Genomic DNA, 16672 nt, shown 5'->3' with positions numbered 1-16672 from the left:
CTCCTCATACTAAATCCAAAACACAGCACTAGGAAGAAATTTAACCCTATCCCAGCCGAAACCAGGACAGTTATTAACCTCTTTTCTCATTAGTAGTGACAGTAGAGCTCTGGAGAGCTAACTTTACGGCTACTTGCATTGCCACCATCTGTGTCAAAATACAAACTTTTGGCTATAGTTATTAAGCATTGCCTAAGTCTGTAGATACAATTAAGAACTGCCTAACAGTTAAATAGTTTAGCTGTAATGCAAGGACCAGAATTCAAAGAAAGCCATTTTAGCAAACAAGACCCATTTTTTAAATATTACTTTTTTAAAATATCAGAGGTTGTGTTTAAGAGGAGTCAGAAGGATAAGGTGGTGGTTACCAAACAGAAATAAACTTTGGAGTTTAATTGTTCTAAAATTTGGTACATACCACAACATTAAGAAATCACTTCAGTGTAAAAATCAACATCAACCAAAATAAGCAGGATGAGAAAGTAATACTTGAGAATCTCAGTTTATAGTCAGATGTATAACTGCATTCTGTAAAATATTTTTCCTAGAAAAATGCTAAGCCACATAATGAAACCAGAAAGCATTAAAAAAAAACCCAACAGCTTTCAGTTTATAAAATTACAATCTGGAAGTATATTCAAAGCTCAAAATTACAGTTCTGTAATTTCTTCTAGGGAATATTAGTTCAAACCATTGGAACTAGAGAGCTTTTCATTGAATTCGTTTTTTCAAATATAATCACTGTAAACCTTTACATACTTAGAAGGAATGAGAAGTCAACAAGAACAGTAAACTGGAAAACTTTAAACTCCTCTCACCCAAACCAAGGTTCAACACAGTTTAAGAAAAAAGCTTCCATTGCATTCAAATTTAAACAACCACACTCACAGTAATGACCACTGTATATCTGCTATATCATCTTACCTGAAAGACAGCATGGGACCGGGAAGAGGAGGCATTTACATCTGTGGGATGTTGTGTTCTATTTTTATTTCCATAATCCAACATTTGAAGGATTTCCTCTGCCGATTTAGGCTTTAAGGGTAGAGCACAAGATAAATGTACTTTTTTTTTTCTTTTTCATCAACTATAGGAGATTCTACATTGATTCTAAAATACATTAACATTCATCTACAAAAAAATAAAGGAACTTAAAATTTTAGTTACCTAGAAATAAGAAAAATTTCCTGTTTTGAAATTGAGGCACTTCAAACAAACATTTCCAGTTAAAAAGCAGAAAGGCACAAAAAGCAAGCACTTAATAACTGCAGAAATTTAAATCAGAGAATTTTTTTAGTAAAGAATTTAAACAGATCTCCAAAGGTTCTCCATAGTCAGAAAAAGTCTTATTTAAGAATGACTGACTTAATTTTTCTTGTATTAATGTATTAAAGAGTGATGTACTAATTTTTTTCCCCACAAGACCCAACCTTTGGGAAGTATGGTGTTCACAGCGTAAACCAAGTTAATGATACTGTTACCTGTTGAATCATTATCTCATGTAAACAAAAGCTGGAAGCTCTATAGCATGTAACATACACTAAAAGGTTGCAAGAAAATAGGTCCACGAGAGTTGATTTTCAGATTGAAAAAAATAAGTTCTGTCACTGACTTTACCAAAGAATTGCTATGCTGGCCTGGAAAAGCATTTAAACTGAAACTTTTCAACTGTGGTTATTTAAAAACAAAAACAATCCTGAGATGTAAACACAAGACTTGCAAAGGTGTAGAATGCTCCAAGACGGCACTGAAGGCAGTGAATTTCTTTAAGAAATGCTAAGATGTATTCGCCAAAAAACAAATCTTCCAAAACATGATACCAATGGTATCCTTTCAATAATAAGGACTGGATGCTTTAATCCATTTGTGTTTAAGAATACTAGCAGTTTTTTTCCACAACATGCTTTTGAATAATTAATTAATTAGGTTCCCAAGTTACTAAGGTACTGCTGATTATTGCCAGGAAAAAAGCCCACTAGGAAATTACCGAGCCGCATACAACTTTCACAGATCAATGGGAACTTCACCATTTTCTCAAACACATTGTGAGGCTTCCTCAATTTCAATATCTATTTACATACCTGATGTAATGTTAGCCCTTGAACTACCACCCCTTTCTGGGTATCTTCACGAACAGCCAGAGGTCCCGAGTTTACCAGCAGATCACGGATCTGTTCATTGTAGACCTTTGAAAGGGAATTTTAAATCTTTTAATAAAACTATCCTACCATACTTGACAGGATTAAACTTAACTAACCGGAAATCATCACAATCTTTTTTAATACTTCTTTAAGAAGTAACAAAGTAACAAATTCATTCTGTAGAATTTTTTGCCAAACAGCTTTCCTACACTGAGCTTGAAATATTCAATTAATTCAATCTGCATGATTTTTTTTTGTCATTGAAGTGGGAGTCACTCTTTTCTAGTAAGTAATCTTTATTTTTCATTTTAAAAAAAAGTTTACTCTTTTTACAAAAAAACTTGTGCAGCAAGCATGAATCCAAAGCGTTTATTGTCCTCTATTACACTTCATAATCCATACTTCAGAAAGATTTCTTAATCCAAATGTACTTCTGTTAAAATTCTTAAATACCTTATTTCTTGCTCTGTGGAAGCAAATAACACATGGCAAAGCAAACTTTTCCTTCTCCCCCCCAAATTCTAACTAGTCTTCCATTAAGACTTGGAGGGGGCTAGAAAGTAACAATTTTACCACTACTGCTTGACAGCAGTGCCAAGACAGCTACTTGTAAAAACAGAACTGTGATGCAAAAAAGTTGGAGAGAGGAGAGAAGGTGACAACAAAGAACAAAAGGAGTATTTGTAAAGAGCTAACCATTGGCATAGCAGCTCTAATTCAAGTAGTTTTACTGTATCTTAGATAAATAAAATAACTGAAAACTTTAAAAAACATCATCAAAAAGGGATTAGATATCATTTTGCTGTGTGATTTCACAGTGCTTACAGGATTTTATTATGAAGTCCTGAAAAGATATTTTGTACACATCAACAGATGTTCAGAGGGATGTAACTGTTCAGCAAGACAGAAATCATTAGAATGTTTAGTGAATATATTAGAAGAGATTGTCCTTTTTGCACAGCCTTCTGTAAAACAGTAACAGGTGCCTCTGAATAACACCAAATTTGTGGAGCACAGTTCAGTTCCATTCCTTTCAGGGACACATTTTGTAAAGTCCCAGAAAGGGCCAGGGAAGGCAAAACCAGCTTGTCTTTATTTATTAAAATATGCTTTATTAAAAGCAACATACCAAATACAGGAACTGGCTTACCTCTAAATAAGAGACAGCAACGTTGCATATTTTATCTTCTTTTATTTGATCCATGCAATTATAAAGTGCCATCATGGTTAAATACATCACTCCAGGATCTTCAGGGGAACCTAACATTGTATGAGTCTTTCCAGCTCCTGTTGCACCATACGCAAGCACTGAATTTTCACAAAAAAAAAAAAAACAAAGCAAGGAGATGCACTTTATACCAGTAAGCTAATCAGGAACACAAAATTCAAATGGACATTCATACACCTCTGTCATTCTGCTCAGCTGTTTTCATAAACTGATCAAGTTTCTTACTTAGGCTTTATCTTTTACAGCTATAATCAGAAAGCTATTTCAAAATCACATTTATTTTTGAATTTTCAGTTCAAAATTCATTCACTGGCAATTTACATGAAAATATTATTTGCTTACTCTCATAAACCTAAGCCAGCACCTTATTGCAGGTAGGTATTTAATTTCCTCACAATGTTCCATTTGCCAATTAAAAACCCAAGCTCTTAAAGAGAGTTCATAAAGCAGATACCACACTCAGTGACACAACTTCTGGTTGAATAACTCTTTCCAGAGGATTTCTCTCAAAAGCATGCATATGTCAGATAAAATTCTGAAGTCTACTATAACCCTAACATGAACTCATTTTCAAAACTGAGTAGAGTTAAAAAGTCAGCCTCTCACATCTATAAATTAAAACAAAATGCTTTATTTCTATCTCAGCCTTTTTTAAAGCCTTTGCAGCAGTTGGGTACAATGGTAGAAACTTTGAGGAATTTAGTGACGTTTTTGAATGGAAGAAGATAAATAGCAAAGTTACCTGTGCAGTTATATCCATTTAAGAAGCCATCAATTACACTTTTGGTAGTATGCTCAAAAACTTCCAACTGGGATGAACTTTCAGCAAAGACAGCATCAAACACAAACTTAAGATCTTTCTTTTTTCTTTTATTAATATCCCTATGGGTCAGTCTCTTCCCGTGAAAGAAGCTAACTTCTTCCTCCTTTGGATCAAAGACCAATATATGCTGGTCAACAACATGAACAACTTTGCTAAAGTTGCCATCTTTTTCCTTTTGAGACTCTGGACGGACACGGACCACCACTTTCACATGATTACAGACATCTTCCTCGGCAGCAGACATAACAACGTCCCTTTTGTCCCCTTCTTCACTTCCAAGACTCTTTCAGATCAAGCAGCTGAATCTTTTCTGCAACTGACAAAAAAAATGAAGGGCCTTATATTTCAAATATAACCTTTCAAATAGTTGACACCTTTAATCGGGACTAGTATCTTGTGCCTGTGCTGGATCTGCCCAGCCCCTGTTAGCCCTCTGGACTGCTACAATAATCGCACAACTTTGGAAAGCGCTGTAACTGGCCTGAAAAGGTGACTTAGCACAGTATAGCTATAAGAAAACTAAGGTCATAAGCTTATTTTTACAATTTAAACTACTAGATCATCTACTGGCTTTCCTTTATCTCAGAGCAAACTCGCAGATGAGCTACCAGGTTTCCGCGGACCGAAGCGGGTGGTTTTCTTGTCCTTCAGCAAAACGCGGAGTAGCCGCCTGCCTGCTTTCTCCGGGTTATTGGTTTAGTCACATTGCACGTCGGTTTAAAAAGACAGTTAAAGTGGAATTCACGTTAACATAATTTGCACGGGATACGGAAACATGTTCCATAAATGTCAAACCAGACTTCCCTTTAAAGGACCATCCCTGCTGGTAACTGAGGGTCCTTCACTCCTAACAGCAGACAGCGGCCTTCCCGGCAAAGGCTCTCAGGGACACGCTTTCCAGCTTCGGGGCAAGCTTGCCCTCTCTCAGCCGAGCCGCCCCACGGCCGCTGACATGACCGCCACACGGCCGCAGAGCGAGGCCGTAAGGCGGAGGGAGCACCCAGCGGCAGGCCGCAGGCGGGCGGGGGGGCCGCGGCCCAGCCCCACCCGGCCCTCCCCAGCCGCTCCTCGTCCCGCTACGGGTAGATCTCCCCCGGGGCCCACCGCCAAGCTCAACCCTACGGCACGGATGAGGCTACGGTGGACGGGCCCGACCCCCGCCCGGGCGCCCAACCCCCGTCCGGACGCCCGACCCCCGCCCGGGCCGCTACTCACCTCAGCGCCACGGCCGAGCCAACTGCCGCCAACTCCGGCAGCCGAATTCAAACACAAGCGGCCCGCCCCTTCCGCCTCCTCATTGGCCGCCGGCGCCGTGACGACAGCAGTGCGACGGCGCCGACGGTAAGGGTGTGGGGACGAGTGGCCGTGTGGCTCAGCCCGCGCCGGGGCCTTGGCTGTCTCCGCTGGTGCGGGGTGTCCCCGGGGCTGGGCCGCTCCGCGGCGCTCAGCAGGCGGGTGTCGCCCCTGGGGCTCAGCCCCACCCCATGGAGGCCGCAGGCGCCTGCTGCCGGGGGTGGGGGGAGCCCCGGGGTGGCGGTCCCGCCGCTGTGAAGCTGAGGTGGAGGCTCCTCACGGCGCTTCCCGCCTTTCTGAGCCTCTCAGGGGGCGAGTGGGAGGCCTGGGCGGAGGGGAGGTGCGGTGAGGTGTGTGTGCGTGGGGGATCGACCCTGTCGGGAGTGGGGGGCTGAGGGGCAGTGGCAGAGCCCGCGGTGAGGGGTCATCCCCCTGGGCCTGGTGGGGCGGGCAGGCGGCCTCTCCCTGCCGGCGGCCCCTCGTGTCCCGCCGGCCCTGCCCGGGCGGGGAGCGGGGAAGAGCCCTCAGCCTCTTCCTCCCGCGCACCGCCGTGGGGCCTGGCTTGGGCTGGGGTGCGGGCTGCCTGCCGCTTCTCCGTCGTGTCTGGGAAAAAGCGTTATAGAATTGAGTTTTTGTTCCCTGGCCGCGTTTATCGTCCACTTCAGTGCAAGTCCTGCTCTGTAGGCGGCTGCCTCAAACCGCCGAAATGCCACTTAAGATACATGCTGCAAGAAACTATGCTTTCTGCTTACTTCTAAGAAAAAACAAACCCATTGCGTAGAATAAGGATGGTTGTAAGCAAAGTGTTCTGTGTCCCTGGTGTTAACAACCTACTGGGCTCCTACCAACATAGGGCGGTGTGAGTTGCATGATGATTCTTGGTCTTCACGCTGTTCATACAACAATTTCTGTAGAGGCATTGTGGTTTGTTGCAAACCTCAGGACTATGGTATGTCTGTGCAAGGTTATAGAATCGTGCACAGTTCCAAATTTAAGGTAGGGGGAAATACCGCCCATCTGAGGCTTAAATTATCAGGAGAATAATTTTCCAGAGGTGATAACTCGGCATGTTCTTATTTATGCAGGCAAAATACGTGAAGTCTCTCTGGCTAGGTAAACCCAAGCAACGCATGTAATAAAAATCTGATAGTTAAAATAAAGTTGCCCTTCTGTTAACGGTATGAATGTGAAATGACACTTTTTCAAATGGTTTTATGTCAAAGGTTGCAACTTTCCTGCCTGGCAGGAGACAGTATGCAATACAGTATTACAGAAGGTCTCAGTTCCATAAAGAAATGCAGATAATCTCATAAATAAAGCCTTATTATCACTTACATTAAGCTTTCAATCTATTTTTTTTATGGAAGGTAAAAATTTGCTTAGGTCATGCAGCCTTCTACTAGTAGGTTACTGACTTGGTTTTGGAGTGTTTTGGATGGGGAAAAATCATCAGTTCTCCATGTAGTTAGAAGACAAACTACATAGGTAACACTCTGATGTTTCCAGGGTTTAGAGTATTATTTCAGGTAGTTATACTCTGGAGAATTCTTGCTTCTGGCTGTGCTCAAAATATTTGGTATTACATCACGTAATGTGTGATGAAAAACATATATTTACTACATGTGTAACACTAAATTACAGAACCATTTTCATTATGGTTACAGTATTTGATTTGTCCATTCCTGTTTTAACTAGAAATATCGAAAACTTGGCAACCAGAGTGCTGCTATTCAGAGTAAGTGTCTCATTGTGTTTAGCAAAACGGAGGGGAACAATTTGAAAGTGAAGTCATTGTTCTGGTTGTGCTCCGATTTGGTTGGTCATTTAACGTTAGCATCTCTGGGACATTGTAACACTCTTAATTGTGGCAATGAAAAGGAAAAGAGGTGTTCCTTATAAAAGAAAACGATTGTTGCTTGAATATGACTGATTGGTAGATGACATTGAAAATTCTGAAAACAAGTTTAAGTAAGAGATTCTCACTTTTCTGACATGACATATCTGTAAAACCGCCCATCTTGGGCTGTGTAATGCTTTACTTACAGCATTTCCACTTTGTTTTTTAATCCAACCTACTTTTATAAATACTTGTTTTGAAGTAATTCCCGACATCTACTGTTTTTCTAGGTTGATCAACTCCAAAATGTTATCTCAGTGTCTGTGCCAAGTTTACAAATGTTTGTGTCTGCGCAACTTAAAACTGAATTTGATAAATGTGGCTATTTTGGCCAGACGGATCCATTCTTCAGCAAAAAAGCTTTCTGACTGTGAGTTAAAGGAACAAACCATCCAGAAATGTGAAACTGAAGAGTTGCCTCAAAGTACAGAAAACAATAATTTTGGAAGATTTCACATACCAGTGATGCTGGAGGAGGTTGTTAATTGTTTATTCCCCCAGCCAGGCCAGGTGAGTTAAATGATTAATTAACATTTGTGATTCAGTAGCAGTCCAGCAGAAAAGTTTGTGCAGTGTAGGTTAAATCTTGTTTAGAGAAATAAAGGGATGCTCTTTAAGACTCTCTTGCACCTTCTAAAGCTTCTAAATTTTTTTGCAATTCAGATTGAGGCGTTATATTTAAAATAATAAAAACTTGATATCTGTATGCCTGAATCCCCTAATAAGCAGTATTTGTTAAAACTGTAGTAAGTATTTGAATAATCTCTTGCTTTTGTGCTTGTCTTTCTGGATTGCTCTTGTGTATTTCTAGGATTGTGTTATTTACTAATAGTAGCAGGGAGTCCTCATGTATGGTTATGTCATGAATTTGTGAAAAGCTCTCTTCCTTTTGTATAAGAGGTAGTAAGTATGTAGGTTTTAAAAATCATCATCATCATACCTTGTTCTGAATACTTATTTCCATGGTTTTACTTGGTTTGAGGCTCTGTATTTCCTTAGCATATGCTTACACTGCATAATGTGGTGTACTGTAGTTATAAAATGACTGTGTATGGTACCAGAAACTGCTTAGTATCAATGATGTGGAAGTATTACAAGTCGTCTTATTTGGCTGCGGTACTGTGAGTAGATTCCTTTTGGTATCTGGGTTAGCTCAGGTCTCTCTACACTGCAGTGTTGATATATTTACATTGTACTGGTGTATGCAGTGTATGTATATTGTTACACACTCCCTTTACAAAAATGTTACACAGTGAAATAGTTTTCACCTGAGAGGTCTTAAATACAATATTAAGTTGAAAGGTTTTCTTATACAACTTAAATGCTTAAATTATTTTCACATTTTAGATGCTTTCATCTGTGATTTTAATGCTTTTTATGTTAGCTTCATAGAATCTTACTCATTTAGGCTTATCAATGTGTAGTTTTACTACAAAGACTGAAATGATACATGAAGAAGTAGAAAGTTCAAAGTGTGTGTATGTGTATGTTTGCTTGTTTCTCTTTATTTGAAAACAGCATTGTTCAACAGTGTCAAAGAGATACAGCAAGTTTGAGGTGGATTCAAGGATCAAAAAATTACAGTCAAATCTTGCATTGCCTTGAGAGGAACTAACTTAGTTTGGAAGATAATGTATCATTTTAAGTGTTTTGAAAACCAGAGAGAGTCTGAATAGTGTAATTATTGTAACATACACATTGTTCTTGCATGTGTCCTAGTGTTGAAGATACCTAAACTAGTGAAATACATAAGGAACTTCGAGTTCAGATTTCATTTGAATGTCAGAACTATTATGAAATTTTCACACATTAAATGACCATATAAATTGTGACACTATATGTAAAGTATTTTTCTAGTTGTGTAAGTTTCTACTTAAATAAGAATTAAGAAGAGGCTGATGGGGGGACTGTTTATTAAACTGTGTTTGTTGATATCAAAAAACTTACTTGGCGGCAGAACTTGCAAAAGAAACCATTCCTGGTTATAAACTGTGGAAAGTAACTATTGTTGTGCCCCATGTCTTTTTGAGAATTTAAATATTTATGAATGTAAAATAGCTTATTATTGGGGTGGGATTCTTTTTCATGTCTGCTTATACATGGTTTTGCAGATTCCTAAGCTAGTGGTGAACCACTAAAAGCACAGGTGTTTTATCTTGAACAGAAGCATTTCTAATATGGCTAACCTTTTTAGCATAACTGAAAATGAAAACAGCACTTCCACTTTTCCTTTTTTTAAAGACAGAGTAAATCATGTATTTGCAGCACTTTCTGAAGCCTGAAGTTTTGAAGATAAGTAGTGTGCAAAAGGGTGCAATGTGTCAACTGAGTTTTGCTAGAGTGAGCATCAGTGAAATTTTAAACAAAGAGACTGTTTCTCACTGACATGAATGGTGGTACTGTTTCTCTTAAGATGGATACAGAACTGGGACTGTTGTATCAATTTACATTTTTAAGGTTATCGTCGTGACTGGGAAGTCCATGAACACTTTCTTTATTTTGTGGGCAGGTATGGTAATGTTCTGATCTTGGATTTTGTTTTTCTGCTTTCTTCTCTCCTTCACACACAAAGATTTCGTCCGCTTTAACACAGTTATATTCTTTGTTATAAAAAAGTTGATTTGGGCCTCTATTTCTTGTTGTGTCCTAAGACAAGGAGTTGCCAATATGAAGAAAATCCAATTAGATTCTCCTTATGGTTTTGGTCAGTGAATGGGGTTTTAATTTTACTTACAGGGGTTCCTAAGAAAATAAATGTTACTTAAGAGTGAGTCACAGCTGAGATAAAGATGTTAGTACCCTCCTATTGAATATTCTTGTTGACTGTCTCCTTTGTGGAATCTGTTTGTCAGGGGTTTAAGCGATAGTATTTCCACTTATCTTTGAATCTTCTTTTATTGCCTTAGAGCTTGTTTCTACAAAGTCCCTGTAGTAGTCCTGTCTTTGAAGCACATTGTACAAATTAGTTTTTACTGATCTACCTCACTTCTCCTCAATGAAAAGTCTGTTGCAGTAAATCTACACACAAGTAATTTCCTCTTTAAGTTTACTGTATTGACTAAACTACGTTTTAGTCTTCTCAGTCCACTAGTGTTCTTTACATGCACTCGACCAGTGCTTCTGCAGTTGCCTGGGCAGCTTGAGGTTTTTTCTGTTCTCTTAAATTTTAAAGGTAGTGAAGAACCAAGCGTATTTTTGGAATGTGTATCTTTGGACATCCAGAAGCATGTTTTCCCAATTTTCACTCTACTTTTTCCTATTTTTTCCTTTGCAATGGTCACTTGCCTTTTAATTAGAGATGTGGATCTCTTCCACATCATACAGCTATAGTGATACGAAAAAGAATTCCATTAGCAGTGAGTTCTAGTATTGAATGCCAGAGGATGAAACTTTGAATTTTTAGTTATTCTTATGGGGGTCTTATAACAAAGGTTCTTACAGGTTGGAAAGCTCTAGGAAACTATTTTTGATAGTGCTCCAGCGCAAACAGCACATTTCTATGTATAATACTTAAACTCCAACTAGAACAAAAATAAATATACCCTACTCGGATTTTATGGGGAAGCCTGTAATCATAGATGACATCTATGGTTTTGCATTAAATATGATGTAGAATAGACTAAAATGGAGACACAGTAAGCTCTAGGAGTCTTATTTAGTTTATGATACTTCTGGAAGCTTTTTTTTAACATCTGTAAATTAAACGATAGGTGGTCAAACTTGAGGGGAGAAAGAATGAATGAGACCATTCCCTTTTCTCCAGTGTTTTAAGTGATTCATCAGAAACAGCGTTAATAGCAGATGATCTTTTTATCACATTATGTTAATTTTCCCCAAACAGATCTTGTCTGACATCTTCTTGAGTTAGCTGGGACTTTTTGCGGAGGTATCCTCTTTGATTCTTCGTAAAAATATTCAGATTATTTTTACTACCCAGCTTTCATTGAAGGGGGTATCCTCTTTGACTTGGAAATAATGTGTGATACCTAGCTTCTAGGAGACAGGTATTTCTTAAAAGCATCCAGCTTTGCCATGTGCTTTCCTTTCAGTCTTTCAGGTATATATTGCATTGTTCTCAGGATAGCTACCATTTTCATGCATCCAAATGTCAAATGATTCTTTTTCATCTGAGAGAGAGTATGAGCATGGCCTTCCAAAATAACAAGAGGAACCATAAGGCATTGCTGACAGTCAAACATTGGTCTTTTGTCACTGAAGTGCTGCTTGAGCTCTGCAATTAGTTTGAAGACAGTAGCCTTTCACCTCCTGAAGTTCTGTTGCCACTGTTGGATGTTGTTGATTTGCAGCGTAGTCGTTTCCTTCCTATTCCGCAGAGCTAGTCAGTCAAGTAATAGATGACACTCAAAGGAAGCTGAGGTAGACTGCTGGTGTGCAAAAACAGTCTATTGTTCTGAAGCTGTTGTCTTAGTTTCTTTATATTCTTGTCCATATGTCAGTATTCCTTTTCTTTTTCTGCCTTATACTGAATGTAAGCTCTTAAGGACAAAAATAACCTTTCTCTGTACAGCACCCTACAGAGTGGACTTCTGTTTTGTGAGAAGAGTTTCCAAGTATCATGGTGTATAAATAGTTACGTGTCTATGCTGGTGGCCAGTGTACTTATAGTAGTACTTCCAAAGCCATCTGCAAATAATTTATAACTGGAACAACGCATTTACACTAAAGGCTCTCAAAATTGAATTTTTCCACGGGTTGTCCAAGATAAACAGGAATTGAAAAGGGACCTGGAAGAATTAATTCTGAGTTCTCAAGTTGTATGAGGTATTTTGTAGGACGCAACCAAAATACCAAGTTTGGCATGGAATATTAATTACATCTTGAGATAAATGCTGAAATACTTGTTTTGGAAAAGCACAACACTCCATAGACATAGTAACTGTTTTTATCATTTTAACCTGTTTTCCACTGGACTTGGAAAAGGAAAGTAGGTCCAATGACATAAAGCAAGTGATTTGTATAGTGTTCTCTATTGTAGAAACAACTGTATGTTTTTTTGTGGGTAGCATGCTGAAAATATCTTTCCATATGCAAACTGTATGGTTAATTTTTCTGCAGCAGTACAGTGATTTATATGGGGATCGATAAAGGTAAGCCGTTGTTGTAAAACAGGAAGAAAGATACTGGAACTTGCGGAGGCAATAAATTAATACAGAGAAATTCTGAAAGTATTCTGGGAATTACAAAACATGCTTTTTCCATGATACTTTAGTTTTACTGGCAGGTAATAAGAGTTATTTCAGCTGATCGTGTAGTTCCTGTGTACCCTTTCAGTCACTCTTTGTCTTGCCTGATTTCCTGGTTGTGTATATTGTGAATTTACTAAAGAGACTAGCCAGGTTTCAGATCACAGCTGTGTAGGGAGATGTGTAATAAAATGTGCATAGAGTGCGTATGTATGCAATGTGTATTCATTTTCTGTGGTGTGTAACAGGAAACTTGTTAAATGGAATCTCATCAGATAGAGAGCACTGTTTAAAATATTTGCCTAAAATCGTACTTTAAAAGGAATTTTTTTGGTGAAGCTAGCATTTGAAGGTACTGCATGAAAATGGAAAACATTTTCAAAATATTTTCAAAAAAGTTTCGATTAAGATATGCAGAAGATAGTCTCTCAAATATCTATTATTATTTAAAGTAGTAATAATACCTGTTTTTATGATGGTAGTGTCTACATGGGGATTTGGAAAACCAGATCCCATTTGCTTAAGTTCCTTAAGTTATAACATGTTGCTTTCTGCTGTGACAAGCAGTCTAAGTGAAAAAGTAACAAGGTGGGAGGAGTATTATTTAACAACGTGATGCCAGCAAATGTCATACAAGTTCTACAGTATCTGCATCTGGGGGAGTTCCATAATGAGATGAGAGAGGAAAGAAGGGGAGAGAGAAGAAAACAAGACAGGAGATGGTGTTCATGACCAGCTTGTCAATTGAGAGGGCGGAGAAAGTCCAGTCACACTCTTTAATTATCTGAAGTTTCTTGCTTTGCTGTCTTCTGTAGTGGGTCCCCAAAAAATACAAGGATCATAAATTCCCTAGTGACAGGTGAATTAAAACACATATTATTTAGTTGAGAGCACTGCACATCTGTTCCCTGTTTTGAAGCTGGTGCTGCTGTGTGGTTAGACTGTGGTACCAGGAAATGAAAAATATTCACGTATTGGATCTGAATGATGGCAAGATACAAATGAGGCATGGTGAAGAAGTGCCTTCAGATTTTACTTTTTTATACTTCAAGATTTTGCTCTTTAGAGAGAAAGCAATTAAAAAAACTTGGGCAGAAGGGAAGAATAAGTTGATGGCTACAGCTGCACAGGGAAGAATCTTTTGGTTGTAATTCTTGGACATCCGCCCAACCACCTCTTCTTCCCACCTGCACCATGGCTCTCAGCAGGCATATCTAAATGTTATCATCAGCAACAAGACAGCTCTCACCAGCTTTGTTCTGCATCGTGCTCTATTGCAGTAGAGGAAGGGAAGCCTGCAGCTGCTATTTCCAAAGAGACCAGCAAGGGAACTTGGTCTGCCTACTGAGAACAACTCTGCAGATGCGCCAGATTTCATTTTATTGTAATACTGGGTTAGCTTGCTGTTATCACTCTATCGCATAACAAATGGTAGTGCTTCAGGAGACTATTTAAGATGCTGTGTTATAATAAAGCAAGATTCAATGCTTTCGGGTGACTCAGCTTGTAATGACGCTGTATATGCTCTCCTTTTCTGTTGTGACAGCATTAGTCTTTGCACCTCTTGGGGAAAACTAATAAAATTCACCAGAAAGTAATCTAAGCCCTTTAAATTTTAACTTGAGTGAGCCTGTGATCCCAGAAAGGGTGATAATTAATATATGTAGCTACTCATTTCCTCCCCATCTAGCACTGTGTGTCTTATTTAGTCAGCCTTTTGGCTAAGCTTTCTTATTAAATATTTGAATTCGAGTTTGCAAACAGGAATACTGGCTTTTTCTACCACAGAAAATATTACTAGGGTTTAAGATCACAATTGGAGGAAATATCTGCAGGTTTTTTCCTTACTTTTTTGTCTTTCTGTTTAAGGTAATCCTGTTTTGAGTAGCAAAACCCAGATGTGTTCTGCATAAAGAGATAATTAAAAGGTTAAACTACTAAATCTGATGTTTAAAATTAATGGGTATCTGAAGTCACCCAAATGTATGGTCTGATTTTTTTTTTTATTTTATTCTTCTCTGAGTTTCTGAGCACATCATCTTAATTCCAGTGGTGTTTGCTGGTGCTCAGCAGCTTGGGAAAATACTTCTTTAATAATTGTGTTTTAAACACTGTAATAAACTAATATTGTTTCAGGCTCCCTCTTTATAAAAAGTTGTATTATCTAATGTGAAATTGCTGTAGGCACCTGGCAGCCAAGACTTATCAAAAACATGTACATGGCTTTTTTGGGTTGGCTAACCATAAATATTAAAGACTGGATTAGATTTTCAGTTGAGCCTTTCTAAAATTTTCATTGCATCTTAAATATCTCCTCAGTTATAATTGTGGAAAGAAGTTTCTTCAGAGGTAGCTGAGGAAATCATCTCTGTTTTGCTAAGTCTAGTGATTAGCTGAAGTCATTCAGACATTGAGATTTTAATTTCCTATGGAAATGTTAATAATGGCATGCTTGAGTCATAATGTCATTAAATCTAATTCCAGACAACATTACTCTTAGCAAAATGAGTAAAGTAAATAATGCATACTGAAGTGAGGGCTGCCAGAGCTGTCTAAAAGCAGGTGACAAAGGCAGGTGTTGGTGGCTTTTGTTTGCTTCTCTTACCTCTGATCTGAGAGGGAAAGGGGAAAGAGCTCATCTGTGTTCTGTCACATTGAAAAAACTTTGCTCCCAGTAATCTTTCTGGATGTTTCACTCAGTTATATGAAATGCAGTGTTTGGCTGGCAGGTTTCACACTACGCAAGGAATGCCACTTGGCATACGCTAGAGGGTCTGGGTCACGGCTCTCTTTGCTTCTGGAGGCACGAGGATTAGAGTGGTTTACCAGAGAGTGGACTTTTGCCAGACTTCTGTGAAGGACCTGCAATTGATGACTGAGAAAGCCATCATGTATTTTAAGATAAATTGTAGATATTTACAGGTGGAGTATTCCAGTATGTTCTGTAGAATCAGGATCACAAATTAAGGTATGCAGTCTTAGAAAATAAGTGAAGGCGGCAAAACAATAACAAAAAAGAGGTAATATGCCTTTTTTTACATTTTAATACAAAAAATCTTCATAGGTAAAGAAGGGAGTATCTTGCCTATAAAATTGCTGTTTCATATTTAGCTGTAATCAGAAAATTGAACCCTTGTGAGGAAAATACATTTGAAATTAATTTTGAGGCTACTGAGTGATTATGATTGATGGGTGCTTCAAAATATCATAGTCATAACAATCTTTTTTCCCTTCTGTGTGGAATGACGTCGAGATGGTTGATAGAGAATGCAAGTTACTGAAATGCTTGAATATGCAGACTAGTCAGTGATCTTAAAGATATTTCAGCTGTATAGTAGTATCATTTAGTAGCATCCTTTGTTAGTGTACCAATGAGATGAATGTGAAAAATGGGTAATAATGGTTGCATTCTGTTGAATTGTTGAATAGACCAGTACTGGAAAATGATTTTATATTGCACTTAATATAATACATTATGTGAAAAGGTTCTTTTCCTACAAAATGCCAAATATTTATTTAGATTTCTTTTTGTAATGTAAATTGTTAGACTTGGAGTGTAAACAACTTCTTTATCATTTCATATATTCTCTCAAAGGTTGTTTTTGGAAAAAAATTGCAGTCCAGTTATGTTCCACCTATCAGTTCTTATTGTTTTAAATCACGTGATAACTTTTTACATAGATGAAAGACATCTACTGTGTAGAAATGATAGGAGATGTTTTTTTCTTGCAACTAAAATTCTTTTTCACTGTGTACTTTATTTGCTTCTTTCTCTTCTCTCTGGTAGATAACAGAAAAAATGGTTTGTATGTTGTAGTATATTACCATTCGCAAAATTATAGAACTATAAGATTTTTTTTTTTGGCATCTTTATTTTCCGGCAGGTGATGTCATCAGGCATAAGACCTTTTAATCCCTTTATAATATTTTCACTGTCAAGTTCAGCTCTTGTATACTTGAGCAAGGTTTGGATGGGAATTGTGCCTCTAGATCTGTGGCTTAATCTGTACAATGTAGCTGCTCATACATTTCATAGCAGTGTCATCAGACATCACCTTTTTGGTAGTAGGTGCAGAGTTTTGGAAA

At 38.3% G+C, this 16672-nt stretch overlaps 2 protein-coding genes across 6 annotated transcripts in view; one reads left to right on the top strand and one right to left on the bottom strand.

The window, feature by feature from the left end:
- The window catches only part of KIF18A (kinesin family member 18A), a 47862-nt gene extending 42391 nt beyond the window's left edge, over positions 1 to 5471 (bottom strand). For 2 of the 3 annotated variants that reach the window (XM_075163278.1, XM_075163281.1), the window contains exons 1-5: positions 5408 to 5471; positions 4112 to 4508; positions 3292 to 3449; positions 2082 to 2186; positions 925 to 1035 (exon numbers count right to left, since the gene is read on the bottom strand). In XM_075163278.1, coding sequence (XP_075019379.1) covers positions 925 to 1035; positions 2082 to 2186; positions 3292 to 3449; positions 4112 to 4436 — 699 coding nt within the window. In that variant the 5' untranslated portion in view covers positions 4437 to 4508; positions 5408 to 5471. Of the gene's footprint in view, positions 1 to 924; positions 1036 to 2081; positions 2187 to 3291; positions 3450 to 4111; positions 4509 to 4800; positions 5261 to 5407 lie in introns of those variants that run through there. The other variant, XM_075163280.1, reaches the window with a different exon arrangement.
- METTL15 (methyltransferase 15, mitochondrial 12S rRNA N4-cytidine) overlaps positions 5461 to 16672 on the top strand; it is a 99828-nt gene continuing 88616 nt past the window's right edge. Inside the window, exons 1-2 of one of the 3 annotated variants that reach the window (XM_075163283.1) lie at positions 5461 to 5533; positions 7613 to 7892. In XM_075163283.1, the coding sequence (XP_075019384.1) occupies positions 7629 to 7892 (264 nt within the window). In that variant the 5' untranslated portion in view covers positions 5461 to 5533; positions 7613 to 7628. The other 2 variants (XM_075163284.1, XM_075163282.1) reach the window with 2 other exon arrangements.

Source organism: Calonectris borealis, chromosome 14 (genome assembly GCF_964195595.1).
Source record: "Calonectris borealis chromosome 14, bCalBor7.hap1.2, whole genome shotgun sequence".
Classification (NCBI taxonomy): Eukaryota; Metazoa; Chordata; class Aves; order Procellariiformes; family Procellariidae; genus Calonectris; species Calonectris borealis.
The sequence above is the reverse complement of the archived record's forward strand: the minus strand, read 5'-3'. Positions and strand labels throughout refer to the sequence as shown.